Here is a 19,631-nt window from a genome sequence, read left to right as displayed (position 1 = left end):
ATTAGCATCAGTGGAAATATTTGTTGTGTATAGTGAAATTGATGTTTATCTACGTTTAACAATAAACATCTAATCCTTCCAAGCCTATGTGTAACACAGGCCATAGGATTTCATTTCGACATGCTCCTGAAATAGTTTTTATATATATAAAATTAATAATGAGTTAGACACCTTTTATATGAATGAACCTAGAATGAAAAGAAAATCACATAATGATTATTAAAACTATAGAAGGTAGTTCTATAAGTCTTTGTGCTCCTTTGTCTCTACATGTACAGTGTATCTAATATTACCCATTTGGGGAATGGTCATTCACCACTCTCCAGAAAATCTTACATGAAGGATGTTTATATCTACATGAGAGCTCTTTACATGGGGCTCAGTTTTACACCAACAGCCTATGACAGCCAGAGGTAGAAAGAGCCTCAGGCATGACTGAAAAGGTATGGGATGCTCTATTTTTAATCAGATTGGTTTTGTTGGGAAGGGGGCTTTTTTGCTGTGTAACTCTTGAAAAACACTTTTGTACGTTAACATGATACCCAGCTTTTAACATGTTGCCATAAATAACTCTGGTGTGAGCCATAAAAAACAGAGGGCAAACAATAATATCTGGATGCCAGATGGTACCAGCTTAGTGATGGGGCTGATTCAGTGAGAAACAAAAGGAAATTCCTGACATGCATCTGTGTGAACAGAACTCACAGGAAATTGCGCACAGGCAGAAAGACCAGTGTACCAGAGTCACCTAAGCACTATTTCACAGTTTTAAATAAGATTTTTGTGTATGCAAACATTCATATATAGTTTAGCCCATTTTTCCTATTAAAATAGTGCATCTTTTAGATATTTATACATAGAAATTGACTAGTTAGCAGCTTAAAAGGTGAACTAAAAGTTGTTCCGACATAGACTAAAAATACTAAATATATGATTTTTTAAATTATTTTTTGCCAAATATATTGACTGAGCAAGATGGCGGTAATGACGCATACAAATATTACCAACAGGACCAGTCTGTCAGTGCTTCTCTCCATCAATTTCAGGAAACAGAAGAAGAAGCAAAAGCAGGGAAAACTTCTTCCCATATTGGGGTTTAATCGTATCCAATGAAGCTATAAGTGCAGCTGCATAAAAGATCATAAATGTGTTAAACTAACATTAGATAATGTTTGTGTCTTTTCATGTAGAAGGATCCTGCAGTGCTTTAGAGAGTTAACATGTATAATATGTACATACTGTATATCAGAATTGCTGTATCTACCACTGGGGAGAAAAACAGTAAATGTTTAACACTAAACACTGAGACTACAAAATGGTGTGACACAACGTGAAGAAAAATATTAGGTCCAATTGAAACTGCAAGGAACATATAGGGAAGAAGAATGTAATTACCCAGATTGGCATTTGACCAGTGCGTTTGGGCTATTCTTGCAAATGGAGCCTTGGGATCTTGAATGACAAGTGATTGCAATCTTGTTTTATATCTCAGCTGAACAATGGCACCTCCAGGTCCACAGTGCTCTTTGTGATAGTGCTATGGCATTAGTTCGGTACTGACTCTAGGGGAAGAGTGCCACATATTGAGAAGAAGAGGAGGCCTTGTGGTTAAGTGCAGGCAGGGGCGGCTCTAGGAATTTTGCCACCCCAAGCACGGCGGGGCGCTCTGGCGGTCGCCGGTTCTGCAGCTCCGGTGGACCTCCTGCAGACGTGCCTGCGGAGGGTCCGCTGGTCCCGCGGCTCCGATGGACCTCCCGCAGGCATGCCTGCAGATGCTCCACCGAAGCCGCGGGACCAGCGGACCCTCCGCAGGCATGTCTGCAGGAGGTCCACCGGAGCCACGGGACCAGCAGACTCTCCGCAGGCACGCCTGCGGGAGGTCTACCGGAGCCACCTGCCACCCTCCCGGCGCGCTGGGGTCTGGAGCCGGCCCTAAGTGCAGGCCTGGCAGTCAGGAGACTTGGGTCTATCGCAGACACCTTCTGGGACCTTGGGCAAGTCACTAAAAATAGCCACTACTTTGGGATGTCTTGATTTTTTGGGTGTCTAAATTGACACCTGTGATTTTTTTCAAAGGTTCAGATCACCCAGATCTTTAGCTAAACCCCAGAGTAACCCAAAGAAGATTTAAAAAAATGTAAATAGCATCTTAAGAAAGGAACAAAAGGAAGCCTAAGGGAAAAGCTGGAGGAGTGGCAGTGAAGAAAGAGAGAAGAGGTTTTCACCAGGCCCATTAGATCGTGTATGTTCTGTCAGTCAGTATTCATTTTGATTCTTCATAATATACCTGTGGATACGCAGATTCTCAAGGAGCAGCGCCCATGGCATGTACAGTCAAATGGAATGGTCTTGATCTCCCCATAAAGACAATGGGGCCAGCAGTGGGTCTCATCCGGTGTCCACTGAAGTCATGAGTTGACTGTGAATGTTGGATCAGGCTTTATGTTTCAGCCTCCACTTCACCAGTTTCCCTGCAGCTACTTTCACAAAGCAAAGTATGCACTGCTGCTCAGATCCCCTCTGGAGAGTTTTGAAGTTAAATTAATATGAACATTTCATGCCAAAACAAAGTATGGACATTCTCACCACCAATATCTGTTAAAATAGCAAAGTCCATTGTGTTGTTTTTATAAATGAGATGATCTTTAGCTGAAAAGCCACATTCTAAATGCCAATCATGTTGAGTTTTGAAATAAATTCCCTTATGTAATTATAGAAGATCTTAGATCATGCTATCTAAACTAAGAGGGAGAGAGATAAAATATCATGCAGCATACCACATGAGACGGCAAGCGAGCTGACATCTTATGTTTTGAGTATGAGTCTGGAAAAATTAAAATTTAATTTAATTTTCAAAAGATTCTCGTGTCCACAATTTGGTGCAATTATTTCTGCATGCAAAAGCCTATATGTTCAAACAGTGCTTATATACACAAAGTAGGTAAATGGATTTGTATCAATTGGTATGCACAGCTGGGTTTTCACATACAAGCGCTATTCACTATTCACTTGCACATGCATCTGATTGCATGTGCAAACTGAAGGCTGGATGCTGGGACCTTTGAACATTTGGCCCACTTCTATTGATTGCCTTACAAATTCATGTTCTATGTTGTTTTTGTTTTAATTCCCACATTTCCTTAAAATATATTTTCATCAAGGTTTGTTAGCTATGTTACAGAACCAATGAGCCAAAATCTCATCAATCCGGAGTAAAATCTATTGAAGTCAATGGTGCTACTTTGGGTTTATTCAACATACCAGCATGCACAGTCTGGCCTGCTGTATTTATTACATTTTTATGAACCTTGCGTACATACTAACTGGCACAGCAAAAAATCTTTTCAGCTGAAATAGGTCCTGTGCATTATGCCCAACAGCAGCAACTAAGAAATCATATAGGAAAATACACTGCCTCTTTTAAATACAGGGTCAGTCGCATTGCAAGGGAGCCTAGAAAACTCTTGTAATATGAGACGGCTGCGTGGCCCACCAGATGAGTGTCTGCAGCTAAAAGAAACAAGTACATGGCTTTCTTTACAAGAACCATTTATTTTTAACTCTCATTTTTCTTTGTCAAGTATTCCATTTTTGATCCCAACCCCTCCCCTTTTACTGGCTTTTCAGTGCCACTGATACAGAGATGCCCGCTGGAGGGGTGGCAGTCAGTGGCATCCTTCAGACTTTCCCACAGCTGGGCTCCATAATGTCAACTGTGTTTCAGCCATTCAGTAACAACAGACACTATAAAGTCAGTCATAACAGAACAAGGTCACCAAGTGCCCTCCTTCCAGTTTTCCCTTCTCTTCTCAATAGTGGGTCCCCTGAAAGAGTGAGTGAGTCCTCTTAAAAAGTGGGAGGGGAAGAGAAGAAAGGACATCTCCCCAGAATCCATTTGGGAGGGCAGGCCAACACTGTCATTGCTTCGGGGAAGAAGCAGCATCACTTTTGCTGCACGGAGGAAGGGAGAAAGTGACCTTAGATATGACAGAGCAATGCACCAGTGCCAGAGAAGTGTACTCTTTTTGTTTGTGTTACTTATATAGCAAGTTTGGAAAGCATTTTGTATTAATTCATTAAAATATTTAGAATTAAGCAGGGACTGTCTTTTTGTTCTGTATTTGTATAGAGCCTAACACAGTGGAGTTCTGGTCCATGATTCTGGCTTCTAGGGAGTTATTGATGATGATGATTATTACTATTATTGTGAACACAATTGAGAAGGCAACATTTACCAGTAGTTACCACAGCATAGGCTCTGAAACACCACAGTTACTTCTTATTTCCTAGGGTAACTGCTGCTTGGTAAATCTGCTCCATTACCTCAAGTCTGCCTTAGCTGATCACTCATGTTATAGTGTGTATAGTAACACCCATTGTTTCATGTTCTCTGTGTGTGTGTGTGTGTGTATATATATAATATATCTTCCTACTGTATTTTCCACTGCATGCATCCGATGAAGTGGGTTTTGGCCCACAAAAGCTTATGCTCAAATAAATTTGTTAGTCTCTTAAGGTGCCACAAGTACTCCTGTTTTTTTTGCGGATACAGACTAATAAGCCTGCTACTCTGTCGCTCATACACAGAAAAGCACATTGTGTCAGCGAAGATAGGTATGTTAGGTATAGACCAAACAAAAAAACTTTGCATTCCCATGCTCGTGAGATTTTGCACTAATCAGTAAGTAACATTTACCAATGATAACTACACAACAGTATCTGAAACCCCATCATTATTTCCTGGTTTTAGTGTATGGAAAAACTGCACTATCTTTGATACTATTAGGAGGTTGCTGTTAGTAAATGTATTTCTAATATCAACCCATGTATGGGGTTTTTTTTGCTTTCAGCTCCACCAAATTCCTATGTGCTTTTGAGGCCAATGATTATAGTAGAGGAAACCTATTCTTCCAGACCTAGAACTCATAATGTAAAAGTTGGGTCTAGGAAGCTGAACAAAAAATATAAATTCCTGAAGTTGTTTCCAGTATTTGCCTTATCAGCTGCTGAGCATGGTGAAATTATATAATAATAGATGGTATTTATATAGCAACTCCCATTCCAAAGAGCTCCAAGATGTTGTAACATAGTATTTCTTTTTTTGTCTGCTTGTGTATTATATATATTTAGGTATAAATGGACTAGATGATGTAATAGGTGTCTTTCATTTTTCACATCTGGGATTCTGAATGTTGTGTGTGTTGATCAGAGGAGAGAGGAATGGGGTGAGAGAGACATTAGAACTATACTGAGATTTGCCTTAAGAACTGTAAGGTATCAAAGACCTATGGCTGTGATGAGCACTTTACAGAAGTACTTGTATGATGAGATGAAACACCTGTTTCCCAGACAAATAATGATGTTTTTTGCAACCACTGGACAAGGGATGCTGCCCAATTATCTTGGACATGCTGCTTACTTTGCCCTCTCTCTTGCTTACCATAGGTTTATTCCTGAGGCCTGGTCTGCCTGTAGTGTCACATGTGGGGTGGGCAGCCAGGTGCGGCCTGTGAAGTGTCAGGTGCTCCTGTCTTTCTCTCAGTCTGTGGCTGACCTGCCTATCGACGAATGTGAAGGTCCCAAACCTGCATCACAACGAGCCTGTTACAGCGGCCCCTGCAGTGGGGAGGCTGCTGAATCTAACCCTGAGGAAATCGAACTGATCTATGGAGGCCTCCAGGATTTTGATGAACTCTATGACTGGGAATACGAGGGCTTTACGGAATGCTCAGAATCCTGTGGAGGAGGTGAGGGCAATTTGCTTTTTGCTGTGGTTAATTTGCTTTCCCCTTTTCCGGTATACAGTGCTTTGCAATGCGCACTGTCTAAAAGATGGTTTTGCTACGTCTGTTTGAAGAATAAAAAAGGCTACAGTGGAAAGCTACATGAATTTCCTATTTGGGCCCATTGAGTATCAAATGCTATGCTCATGCTCTCAGCTATGAATGATTAATGCAGCTAATGCTGCTGTTTACATTTCGTTCTTGATGACTCATATTTTATATTCACACAAGGAAGAATAACATAAAGCAGCCTAGTAAGACGAACTAGCATCATTTTTTGTGCTTGTCTCTTGACGTGGTCATATATGCACAGACACACAGAACCAAATCGTTCTGCCACTGCAGGTGCATTTGCTTACTGAACTACTGGGGGCTCAGCTGGTTTCTGTAGCTTATGCTACCATCTAATATTAACTTGGATTCCAGTGCAAAAAGAAAACATATGGCAAAAATAGCCAGCCATTCGATTGCCTAAAGCTTAACAGACTTTGCATTTGGAGAGTCTAAAAGTTGATGAAAGTCAAAGGTTATGCATATTATGGTAATTATTTACACATTGTATAGTATTAATTTGAGTTTATGCTATCTTTTGTCCAGTTGGTTTTGAAATATTTTCCCTTTGCAATTGTTTAAAACCCTAGGCTTTCCCAGCTGCTGCCCTTTTAGAGGCAATTTTCAGGCTGTTTACAAAAGAATGCAGATAAATAATATGGCCAAAAGAATCCATTTTCTATATTAAATGGGAACAATATTGCAGAATTGGAAAGAGGTCAGTAGTGGGTTGAAGTTTAATAGTTGGCTAAATATTGATCCTCCAGCAGTCAAATACAATAGAAAAAGGTTCCAGAAGATAGAAAAGGATGCAAAGCATATCGCAAAGTGCTTATATATTGCTGTCTACAGTAGTTGGCATTTGATTGCAGTTAACATACAGTTTTCCACCATTATTTCCTGCTCTAATTATAACTAGTTATACCAGTGCATGTTGACTAGTGGCAAATGCTGACTTTTTAATAGCAACCACTGTATTTTGAGTCTGACTGGCCAATAACGATTTGTAATGCTTGTATTTTGAACCTGGAATCTTGAATAGCTCAAACAATGTCCCCTTGAACCGAAAAGAAACAATTTCTATATATAGAGTGTATATATATGTATACATTTTCATATATAACATACATAAATTATGATGACAGAAACACTTTGCTTTACCAATTTAAGACCTTTTGATTATTGACAAAATGGTTAGCTGGGGGATTTATTTATTTATTTATTTATTTATTATATGGTCAACCAAAAATATGCCAGATTAAGAAATAGATTCTAAATCAAAATTTTTGTAGCTACAGTTGCAAGACCGGTCAAGCTAATTTTATTGGTTTTGTACTCTCAGGAGATGAAATTGGATAGACATAGAAGTAACCTTTCACCTTGGAGAGGTAGCAACCAGAAGGAACTAGTTAGTAATTTTGTCTGCTGTTAGTGGTTGTATTTCCCAGAGCTGTCATCAGATATCATGTAACAATTATGCTATTCTGGTAGATATAAACATAGAAAATCCCATTTGATGGTATATTGAAAGTGAATTTAAACTTCTTAGATTCACGTCCCACCCCCGTACCCTGTTACATTTTAATTTCCCATTCATGAACTGTTAGGTATTTTGAAAGAAAACAGCTTGAAGCAGGACAGCTTCATTATGGTGAAATGTTGTGTGATAAATAATATTTAGAAGTGAACCTCAAGCAAGTGTCCTCTGGAAAGTGGAAGGAGCAGCCTTTTCTTGTTTTTTATTAGTACTTTCCTGCACAGTTTCTGACAGGTAATGGAAGAATTTTGGAGGACATAAGCAATGGTTCTTGTATTGATTTAAAACTTGTCTTTAATTGCATGCATTGGCCTACCCAAAACATAGGGACAGTTTATTTTAGCCTGCTGTGACACACTAAGTGTGAGACTGTGGGGAGGGGTGGGCAGACAAAAGTTGTTTTGAGCCACCTTTATGTTCCCCTGATGCTGGGCCAAGCCGGAAGACTGTTTGGTTCCTGGCACAGGTTACTGCAGCCTGTACCCTATGACCATAGCCTTCAGGAGTCAATCTGGCAGCCAGGGCCTAGATGGATTCAGGGGCTCCTTAGCCACCACCCCCGTTTTCCACAATACTTATGCTGGCAGACAAGATGGCAGGTCATGTTAGAGCCACTATGGTGGTTCTGTGCCACTGGAAGTCCCCTATATTCGGAGAGTCCCCCTAATGCCAGTTGAGCCAGGTTTCCAGCTCCTTTGTGCTACTGTGATAACTCAGATCAGTAGGATCACACCTGTGAATTTAGCCTATAACATTTATATTGAGAAATCAGCTTTTCATGCATAGCGATAAAAACAATTTTTTAAAAAAAATTCCAGTTTGCAATGCGTTCTGTTGGGAACTCTCCATTTTCATTAGAAAGATAGAGATTTTTTTATTTCACAAGACCAAATCCAAATCCTCCCTGTGGCAGCAAAATTCAGTCAGCCTGGGGGCCAGACATGTACAGGGCAGGCAAGAGACACCCTGCAGTCATCGGGCAATGTGTTAACAACGGGGCCAGCATACTGTGCTGTGACCTGTATTTGCCGTTTGCACTTGCTGATGGTGGCAGAAATCATGTCTGCTGGGCTGAGTGCTTGCCATGTTCCCTGCTTGAATAATCATGACCCTTGTGGCTCTGGTGCCTGTCCCATCATATTAGGAGCGGGGGAAATGCCGGTTCAAGTTTGTGCACTATGACTAGATGTTGTATCCAGTCCACAGCATGAGCGCCATAACCCCACACTGAATTTTGACTTCTTACGCCCCTTCTGCCACCATATGTGTCTGTGTAGCAGGGGGAGGGTTTAACCCTAGAAGTTGTACGGTGCAAATTACAAAGTTATCATAGTGCTGTTGGCTTGTAGTCAGCTTAGATGGCAAATACAAGCAATAAATAATACCTGAGTCTGTTCCTATCTTGGATAATTGTTGGAAGGTTCTGAGACTGCATACAACACATCTTGAATATTTGGGTACATCTGTTATGATAGTGTATATATGTTGGAATATTAATTTAAACGTTCTGTTGGCATTGCCAGTCAGCTGTAATTGAACATGCTACTTAATATGTCTGCAGTTCATGCTAAATATTTTGATATTGACATGTGGCCTGTTGCAGCAAAATACAAACGAACTACCCCTCTGAAACCTGCTGTCAGCGTTACCGCATATGGATAGGGGATGTTTAGTAGTAAGTTTCAAACACTTCACCCTTCCTTGACATAACTGTTTTGAAATAAAATCTGGACTCTCTTAAAAAGTTAGCAAGCTTTCTAATGAGTGGGGCGGTATCCTGGCAGGATAGACAAGAAAGCTACTGGACATACACTGAGAGACAATTTAGATGGACTGAATAAGCAAGGAGGACACAAACAGGGCCTGGAAGTTTAAAAAAAAAAAAAAAATACTGTACAGCAAAGAGTAGCCTAAGAGACTGATCCTGAGCTGTAGAGACTCCTCAGTTGCAGTGAGGGTTGGGGAGAGGGATTAGACTCAGCACTTTCAGGATTTAGACCACTTGTGGATTACAAATCCAAGGCGAGCACAGTGAAAATGCTAACACTTTTATGTTGCACATAACATTAGACAGCAATTTATTTGTGAAACTCCTACATGGGGAAGCCACAAAGAGGTAGTGAAGCTACCAGATCAAATAGAACCATCCTTGGGGGCTATTCTAAATGTCCCACTAACAAAATATTGTGTTTATAAATACCATTCTCTGGACCATCTGGTAGGGGGAAAAAACCCACAATGATGTTGGCTGACTTGGGGGATTTCGGCAGTGTCCCACGTGATGGAAATATTCAGTAAGAGGCAGATTTCCTTCCCTCTCCCCTTGCCCCAGCTCACTGTGGCTGCCACCTGAACACCTGGGAATGGCGTAGCTCCTGAAGTTCTGTGCGCGCCTGGAATGGGCACGTGCAGCACTCCAGCTGTCCACTCCTGTCTCTATCCCCTGCATACTATGGAGCTGTGCTTTATGGGGCTATCACCACCCTAGCCTGCAGCGTATGTTGGGGGCAGAGAACAGAGAAGCAGGGCCAATAGATCCATGACTAGGAAGATCTATGACTTTGAACAAACTGCACTCCAGTAGCACTATTGTAAGTTGTTGCATATTGGTGAATAATATTGTGCTGTTGTTTTCCTAGTGGCATCAGTTGTAGCTTCAAAAATAACACAGTGTATTGCAGGTTCTGTTTATACACACAGCAATATTATTCTTACTGCTTTCCCATAGTTACTCAAGCTTGTCCAACACTTTTTTGTGAATGTTGTCGTCTTCAGAGGATTTGGGGTGTTTTGCAAAACAGATTACTGTTCTGGTGGTGGTGGACCAGTTATTAAAGGACAAGTCACTTTTCCCAGTTAAGTGAAGTTGTGGTTATAGAAAGTGTGCTCAGATTTCCCTTGAATTAATGAGGGTTGGGTTATCCAGGTAGCGTAGGCAAATCATGAACTTACATGAACCCTTGTATTGGACAAGTTCCAGAGGCTCAAACAGTAAATTAGTTTACATGGATTTTTTTTAAATGTGGGTTTTTCTCTGGTGCTTATCACAGCAATATCTGAGCACTTCACGTACATTAATGAATTTAACCTCACTACATCTTTGTGAGATAGGGAAGTACTAATATCCCCATTTTACACTGGGGTAAAGGGAGACAGAGAGAGAGAAACTGTCATGCCTAAAAGCAGTCAGAAGCTGGCAGAACTGGGAACAGGACTTAGATCTCCTGAGTAGACCTGGGTGAAATTTTTCATCCAAAAATTTGTTTAGGTGAAAAATGCAGATTTGGTGACACCAAAACATTTTGTGAGTTTATGTAAATTTCACAAAATTGTTCATTTTTTAAAACCCCTCAAAATAGATATTTTGATTTTTCTGTTTGAAACGACTTGTTTCAAAATTTCCATTTTATTTTTAAAAATTGTAAAAAGTTTTTAAATGGTTGGAAGCAAAACAAAACATTTTGTTTGCCCCACAATTTTTTTTAAACTTTTTAATTCGCCAAAAAAAAAACATTTGCAGTCTGATCCAAAACAAATTTCCTTTTGATTCTTTGAAATGTCCAGGAAAGTGAAAAATGCTTTATTCACCAAGCTTTACTCCTGAGGTCCAGTCCATCACCTTAATCACAGGACTGTACTTCCTCCTGTTTAGTGCCCACAGCTGCTTCTGCTCTGTTCCCTGCCTTCATTCCAACTCTCAAAGGTGCCTTACTCCCCTGCATGACCAGTGTCCAGATTAGATTTAGGGGAGTGCAAGTTAGAGCTCTAGTCTCTGGATGCGGCAGTCTGACAACAGCTATTGTTCACAAATGTTGAATATTATCACATCACTTTTTTTTGTGCTCCTAGAACAATCCTGTTGCTGCTTAAAATATAACATATAAATGGGCCATCTTTAACACCAGACCCGCTATTAATTGATGATCACATCGCTGCCTTGGCCGGTATGCAGTATCATTGCATTCATTGTTTCAGTGTTAGAAGGACATTTGTTTTGTGCTTCTGCTTGTTTCAGTGACACTTGTGGAAGGTGGGGGACCAAGGACTTTGTCACCCAAATAAAGTTTTCTTATGAGATTGACAGCAATTGCTGATTGAAGCAAAGCCGGGGCCTCCTTTTTAGTTATTTAATTGGAACTTCATGTAGGGTGACCAGATAGCAAGTGTGAAAAATCATGACCGGGGTGGAGGGTAACAGGTGCCTATATAAGACAAAGCCCCGAATACCGGGACCATCCCTACAAAATCAGGCCATCTGGTCACCCTACCTTCAGGTAGGTGGGGAACAGGAGGAAAGGAGAAGCAATGGTGAATGTGGCCAGAGGCGTGTTTGTTTCTGGAGAGTTACAGGAATTGTAGGTAGAGGTTTCCTGTTAAAACAAAAGGGAGTGGAGGCCTGTGATTCCCCCCAGTCACTCAGGGCCAACATGCCACGAGAGACATTCCTAGTCTTTAGGTGCTCAAGTTAGTGTCCTCACTGAGCTTCCAGTCAGCATGGAATACCTCGCCCTGCACACTACATGGCTGTAGAGCGTGAGCAGCAAAACTTCACGCTAGCATGTCAATCAGCTCATAGGGCATGGGAGCCCCTCCCTTTGCCCCCATCTGCAGGTTTGTCAGCAATGTCTGAACTGGTTCCATTGATCGTCCTGAGTATCAAACTGTATTTTCTGATGTGCAGAGGCCCCCACAGCAATTTAGCAGGACCCCTGCAGGTGCCATGTCTGCACTTCATCACCCCTTGGGTTCTATGCACTGAGTCCTGACCAGAATGTTGTATGCAGGTGTCCAGGAGGCTGTCGTGACTTGCTTGAACAAACAGACAAGAGAGATTGCAGATGAAACTCTATGTGTGACCAGCCGCCGTCCTCCACAGCTACTGAAAGCCTGTAATCTGGAGCCCTGCCCCCCAAGGTAGGCAGCTTATATCCTTACCTTCAGCAGCACATGCTTTCCTGTGCATGCAGGAGAGGAATAGTTATTGTTATTTGATGCTTGAAACTAATTTACAATGTCCCAAGCTCCCACTTAAAACTGTTTTAAATGACTGTGAAACTAGGACATTTGGGGCCAGATTTGCTAGTGTGAACCTGGATTTCACTGGAATTCTATGTGTATATGAGTATAACTGAGAACAGTATCAGGGCCTGAGGTTTTCAGCCCAGTGGCACCTCATAAACTAAACAAATGTTTTTTGTTTCAATCCCACGATTCCTTTTAATTGTTGTAAAGTGAAGAGAGAGAATTTAACTGGATGAAAGTCTATGGCCTTTGTTATACAAGAGGTAAGACTAGGTGACCTAATGATCCCTACTGGCTTTAAAAATGATTAGCTGTGTACCATGGTGATGGAAGACTCATGATCATAAGCTTTGCCTGAAGATTTTTCAATGGGATTTAAAGATATCACAGCAGAAACAAATCAAATATACTATTGTGAGGTGATTTCAGTGTAAGCTATTTAAACAATATCCACAATACACACACGCAACACACACACGCAACACACACAGTGTAATGTATTATAACTTTTTCAGTTTATAGTATTATTTTGCTTAGGCTATGGCTACACTTACAAATCTGCAGCGCTGGTAGTTGCAGCGCTGGTCGTCCAGCTGTGCAGGGCCAGCGCTGGTGTGTGGCCACACTCACAGCTACCAGCACTGCAGTGTGGCCACATTTGTAGCATTTGCAGCGCTGTTGGGAGTGATGAATTATGGGCAGCTATCCCAGCATTCAAGTGGCAGCAACGTGCTTTTCAAAAGAGGGGGGTGTGGGGCAGTGTGAGGACGGGGGAGAGAGAGAGAGTGGATTTTGGAACCGACACTGGGCAAAATCAGAATTACTGTTAACTGCAAACAACCTGCATCCAACATACTCTTCCCTGCAGGGTTATCTCATTTCATTGTTGACAGTAGTTACAGATTAATGACAGCAAACAGGAGCTATGTTTGAAGCAGCTCAATTGACAACAAAACAAAGAGAGGCTGCATAACAAAACAAAGGGAATAATTTAGTTAAAAGCATTCTGGGATACTCCTTATACCCTGGAGGCCAATAACAGCGCTGGTGAGTGTCCACACTTGATGACCAGCGCTGCAGAACCAGCGCTGCAACCCTTATACCCCAAGCAGACCTGGGTGTACGGCCAGCGCTGCAGCCAGGGAGTTGCAGCGCTGGTTGTGCCCTGCAAGTGTGGACAGCGCTGGAAAGCCTCTACCAGCGCTGCAACTTGCAAGTGTAGCCAAGCCCTTAGAGTCACAGAACCATGCTAAAATGGAGGGGCATATCTCAGAAGGCTCATACATTGAAATCAGATAAGCATCCAAATGTTTGGTTGTTCATCTGAACTTTACCCAAACTTACCTGAAACTTTTGGATGCCCACATTGTCCTCCCTCTTTCCTCTCAGTTCACCTTGCCCTCAAAAGTCCTCCAGAACCTATTCTTCCCAGTGCTTAGATACTATGGTGGAGGATGCTGTGGAAAACCCTCACCCTAAAGATAGCACACTTTCCCATTTCCAGGAAAAAGGCAGGGTATCATAGCTGTGTCACTCATGAAGCAAAATGGCTTTTAAAAGATTCTTGGGGCTTTGTTTAGATGTGATTAGGCCTTTCCAGGTCTGTAGGTAATTATACTGTATTATGTATGTGAGTGTACTATATATGTTTGTAATTATTTGGGGCCTGATTCTTTTTACATCAAAGCCCCTTTACACTGCTCTGGCAATGTAAAAGACCTTAAAATGGGTTTAAACATAACATAAGCCCACTTTAATGCCCCTTTACATTGACAGAGTGGTATAAAAAGGGGCACTGGTGCAAATGACAATCTCTTAGCCTTTACATATGCACATGTATCGTACTATATGTATGAGTAGTATACTCAGGGGTGTATGGTTATGCTGGTATATCAGTAGCTTTAGGCTTCAGAGTAGCAGCCATGTTAGTCTGTATCTGCAAAAAGTACAGGCGTACTTGTGGCACCTTAGAGACTAACAAATTTATTTGAGCATAAGCTTTCGTGGGCTACAGCCCAGGGCCGCCCAGAGGATTCAGGGGGCCTGGGGCAAAGCAATTTTGGGGGCCCCTTCCACAAAAAAAATTCGCAATACTATATTCTCATGGGGGCCCCTGTGGGGCCTGGGGCAAATTGCCTCACTTGCCCCCACCACCACCCCCGGGCAGCCCTGCTACAGCCCACTTCATCGGATGCATAGAATGGAACATATAGTAAGGAGATATATACACACATACAGAGAACATGAAAAGGTGGCATCATCATAGGACCTAATCACATCAGCCACGCCATCAGGGGCTCGTTCACCTGCACATCTACCAATGTGATATATGCCATCATGTGCCAGCAATGCCCCTCTGCCATGTACATTGACCAAACCGGACAGTCTCTACGCAAAATAATAAATAGACACAAATCTGACATCAGGAATCATAACATTCAAAAACCAGTAGGAGAGCACTTCAACCTCTCTGGCCACTCCGTAACAGACTTAAAGGTGGCAATTTTGCCCCTCTCCAGACATAGCCATATCTAACTCTCCTTTGATGGAAGGTCAGGGTGGGAGTGGGAAAAGGGGAAGTATGTAGGTCCAGTCTGCTCACACTTATGTCTCTCTTCTCATTTCCTCCTACCTCTTACTAAATGTTCTCCCCACCCTCCTTCCCTGAGCATTTCTCCAGCCTACCTCCCACCTTGCACTCTTGGCTTTGTAACTTTTTATACTGCCCCCTGGATTGGGGCAGCCTCCCATGCCTCGTGCACCAATCAACCTCCCTTTCTCCTTTGAAATCCCCCCTTACCACATAATTTCATGAAAGTTTCCAACACTGATCTCCTCTCTCTTGCTGTCAGCACTGCTTTGCAGTTGAACTGTCACCTGTTGTGCTGTGTACAATAGGACAGATCCACAGCAGTTGTGGTCGATGTAGTGGCATAGCTCCATTGGATAAGTATATCTAGGTTAGATTGTAAGCAACTGGTTCTCTTTTGGGCTAAGGCCTCTGAACTCAATTCTGGCAATGTAAAGGGGCCTTAAGGTAGGCATAAATTACATTTACTGTGTAAATGAGAATCAGGCCTTAAGTTCCTTAGGACAGGAGCTTTGTTTCCTAGATGCTTACAAAGCGCCATTACACTAATGGCATTATATAAATATAAATTACCAAGTAATATTAATAGCAACAATCCACAGCCTCCAAAGGGGCACAGATGATATCAGAAAGGTTTGTTTGCTTTTTAATCCTATCATCCTAATGAAAGAGCCTTCAGAATCTTAACTCCAGAAATCTTGATCAAGGAGTTCTGGTGGCAATCTAGAGCAGGGGTAGGCAACCTATGGCACGCATGCCAAAGGCAGCACACGAGCTGATTTTCAGTGGCACTCACACTGCCTGGGTCCTGGCCACCCGTCCGGGGAGCCCTGCATTTTAATTTTAAATGAAGCTTCTTAAACATTTTAAAAACCTTATTTACTTTACATACAACAATAGTTTAGTTATATATTATAGACCAGGGGTCGGCAACCTACGGCACGCGTGTCAAAGACGGCACATGAGCCAATTTTTAATGGCACGCTGCTGCCTGCTGGAGTCCTGGCCGCCGGCCCTGCTCAGCCCGCTGCCGAACCCAGGCCGACAGCGAGCTGAGCGGGGCCAGCGGTTGGGACCCCAGCAGGCAGCAGTGTGTCATTAAAAATCCTGCCTGGCTGGGCCCACTCTTCTCCGCTCCTCCCGCCGGCATTTGCACATGCTTTCCTGACCTCCATCACTTCCGGCGGGAGGTTGTGTTTCCGGGTTAGCGTGTCCATACCGCTTCCTGCTGTCTGCGGAGTCTGAGCAGCCCCGCCGGCAGGGGCAGGAAGAGGGACCCGGCCCCACAGGAGTTGCAGCGTCCGCGAAGCCTGTAAGTTGGGAAGAGTACTGGGTCTCAGCTGCGCCGTGTGCCTGCTCGCCCCGAGCACGGCCGGCCCTGCTCCCTGGACTCAGGCAGGCTGCCCCGGGGCTGGAGCCCCGGTGCCGGGAGCTTGGCTCTGTACTGGAGCAGGCTGCGTCCCACAGCCTGAACCCAAGCTCAGGGGCTGCGGCTTGCCGCCTGCTGGACCCTGGCAACAGCTGGGTCATGCCTCTTTCCCCACCCCAGGTCACTGGACTTCGCTCCCCTCTGGCATTGAGGGCAGAATCCAGGAGTCTGGAGCCCTAGTCTCCGTCTGCCTCCCACCCCCTCGAACAACTAGAGCCCAGCTGGAAACCTAGGAATCCAGAATCCTCGCTCTCAGCACTCCTCCCCTGAGTGTCAGACACCAGCCCCTTCCCAGAGCCCAGGAGTCCCAACTCCCACCCCGCTCCCTGCCCTACCCCCCAACACACACACACCAAGCCCCTACCCTAGCCACCGCACTCCCCTCACACACACCAGCCCTCTGCCCTGGCCCCCACACTCCCCTCACACACACACAGCCTTATGCCCTGACCCCTGCACCTCACACACACCCCCAGCCTTCTGCCCTGACCCCTGCACCCCCAAATGGGAGCTCCTGCACGCCCCCCCCCCACACACACACATTCCCACCTGCACTCCTTGCACCAAATGGGAGCTGCCCAGGTAAGCACTCCACACCCAAACCTTTTGCCCCAACCCTGAGCCCCATCCTTCATTTTAGCTACTGGCCAGACCCTACACCCCAACCCCCAGCCTGCTCCTTCACCCCTAGCCTTGTGCTCAGTGCACTCCCACTCTCAGCTCAGTGCAGAGAGAGAGGAAGAGAATGGCCTCGAACCAGGGAGAAGGTAGGTACCCACTCTATCTGGGCAGGGCTGGGACCCCAGACCCTCAGCGGGCTGAGCGGCACTGGGCTGAGCCACTGAGCCCATTGCCAGTCTGGGGTCCCGGCCACCGGCCCCGCTCAGCCCACTGCTGGCCCCAGGTTCTGGCTGCTGGCCCCTTGTCAGCCGGGGTCCCGGCCGCTGGTCCCACTCACCCTGCTGCCGGCCTAGGTGAACGGAACCCCAGGCCTGCAGCGGACTGAGTGGGCTGGCAGCATAAGATCGACATTTTAATTTAATTTTAAATGAAGCTTCTTAAATATTTTGAAACCCTTGTTTACTTTACATATGACAATAGTTTAGTTATATAATATAGACAGAGAGAGACCTTCTAAAAAACATTAAAATGTATTACTGGCACGTGAAATCTTAAATTAGAGTGAATAAATGAAGACTCGGCACACCACTTCTGAAAGGTTGCTGACCCCTGATCTAGAGTAAAATCCTTGCCGCACTGAAGTCAATGGGAGCATTCCTATTGACCTCACTGGGGACAGGATTTCACCTCTAGTGCTTTGAGGCCTCTGTGACACAGGTTCCCAAACCAAAATCCATACTAATTCCCAGTATTCTCGCTGATGAATTATGGGCAGAGCTGGCTCGTCTCGTGGGACTGGCTCTTCCTCCTTGTTTCCAGCTGCTAAACTACATTAAAAGAAGCGAAAAATTATTAAATTCTTTCCTAATATGACTGTGCCATGTAAGTGCCTGCTGTAATTTTGTTTATTGTGAATAAGAAGAGAGTGAGTCCACTGGACATAGCAAATGGGGTGGCAGGTGGCCCTTAAGATACTAGACTGTAGTTCACACTCTGAAAAACTCTGATAATCCCTGCCCTATAAAATGAGAATTCCCTCCCTTTTAATTTAGGCAGTCAGGAGAAACTGCTTCAGTGGAGATTCAGCCAGCAAAGGGACAAAACATGGTTACATTTTGAGTCTAATCCACTTTAAGAACTTCCTGTTGGTTTAAGAGTGAGAACATTTGTAGGCTTAAGGGCTTTACCTCTGCTACAGACACTCTCGGGTTACCAGTGGCAATCTCCATAGCTTCTCAAAGGGTTATTCCAGCCAGGCCTAAGGCTTAAAAACAAGCTTTTCCTGGGCAACATCCAGCTTTATTTGTTACATACCGTATGTGCAAGAATAGTGGACAGTAGAATTCTAGAAGATTTTTATGATTGGCCATTTTTTTAAGAAGACCCTTTCAAAACAGAAAATTACTTACCATAGGAGGAATTGAAAAGAATGGCTTTCACTCTATTTGTTATTCCATCATTTTATTCCATCATTTTTCTTGGGCATTTGAGATAGCCCAGGGAAGGGATCTTTACTGTGTGACGACTTTTCTCCCTCTAAGTCAGGATAAGGTGAGTAGGCTGAAGGACTGCAGACTTATGGGATTTATAAGAGCACCTAAGTGAGTTAGGCCCCTAACTCCCAATAGAATGAGGCACTTACCCTGCTTTAGCCGCTTTTGTAAATACACCAGGCACCTACCCTCATTTTTAGGTGCCTAAAGAACTGTGTAAATCTGGCCTGCTATCTTTACACTGTACGTACATCTATTGGTGAGAAACCAAAACCAAAACCAAACCACAAAACTCAAGTTTTAAAAAATTCACAGCTATATGGAATCAACAGAAAGTTATGTTTTGAGTTTAGACAGAAGATTTTCAGAACCCAGAGAAGTTTCACACAAAACTTGACTGGTTTTGTTTCCTTGTGCAAACCTCAAAGCAGCTGAGTGTCCCGTGGTTTTGGATTTTGTTGTGAGGAAGTTTTTTCTTCAAGAAAAATGGCAGAAGGAAAGCCCAATGACTTCTCTTGGATACAGCTAAACAAAACCTCCCCATAAATAATAGCTGTTGAAACAAGGAATGGTGGAATGTAGAGGACACTGGCAGTTCTTATTTTTGGACTTGGTGCCTCCATACTGTGGTTTTTGGTGTATTAGAAATTAACAGCATAGAATGGCCTGTCCTTAGACTAAGGTATCCTTATTTGTTATTTCTGAGTGCACACAACAGAGAGATACCCAGGGCATAATTCTGATCACACATCAGTGAAAATCAGGTGTAACAGGAGTGCAGAATCAAGCTGTAAGCAACTGGTTAGTGAAGATAGAATAGCTCTATCCAGTAGTAGACTCAGAATAACTCACTAGTTAAAAATAGTTTTCCCCCCACTGCACTTGGAGAGCGATTCTTTGAGAGAGAAAAACACATTTCTTCTGCTTGCTATGTTTGTATTTTAAATTGTTCTAAAAATAGTCTGAAGAATTAATTTCCAGTGATGTCTTCACTCTTCTTGACAGCAAAATTGACCCATGTCTAAAAACGTTTCCTTCCCCTGCCCAAAATACAAAGGCAGTCATCATTTAATCAGATATAATCACCCTCAGTTATAACTGCTAT

The 19,631-nt window shown here is 43.3% G+C and overlaps 1 protein-coding gene across 5 annotated transcripts in view; it reads left to right on the top strand.

Annotated features, from left to right (window-relative positions):
• The window catches only part of ADAMTSL1 (ADAMTS like 1), a 649,946-nt gene that overhangs the window by 529,686 nt on the left and 100,629 nt on the right, over positions 1–19,631 (top strand). For all 5 annotated transcript variants that reach the window (XM_039544630.1, XM_039544629.1, XM_039544631.1 and 2 more), the window contains 2 exons: positions 5,446–5,747; positions 12,156–12,285. In XM_039544630.1, coding sequence (XP_039400564.1) covers positions 5,446–5,747; positions 12,156–12,285 — 432 coding nt within the window. The remainder of the gene's footprint in view (positions 1–5,445; positions 5,748–12,155; positions 12,286–19,631) is intronic.

This window comes from Mauremys reevesii, linkage group 6 (genome assembly GCF_016161935.1).
Source record: "Mauremys reevesii isolate NIE-2019 linkage group 6, ASM1616193v1, whole genome shotgun sequence".
Taxonomy (NCBI): domain Eukaryota; kingdom Metazoa; phylum Chordata; order Testudines; family Geoemydidae; genus Mauremys; species Mauremys reevesii.
Note: the sequence above shows the minus strand (reverse complement) of the source record. Positions and strands in the feature narration are given on the sequence as shown.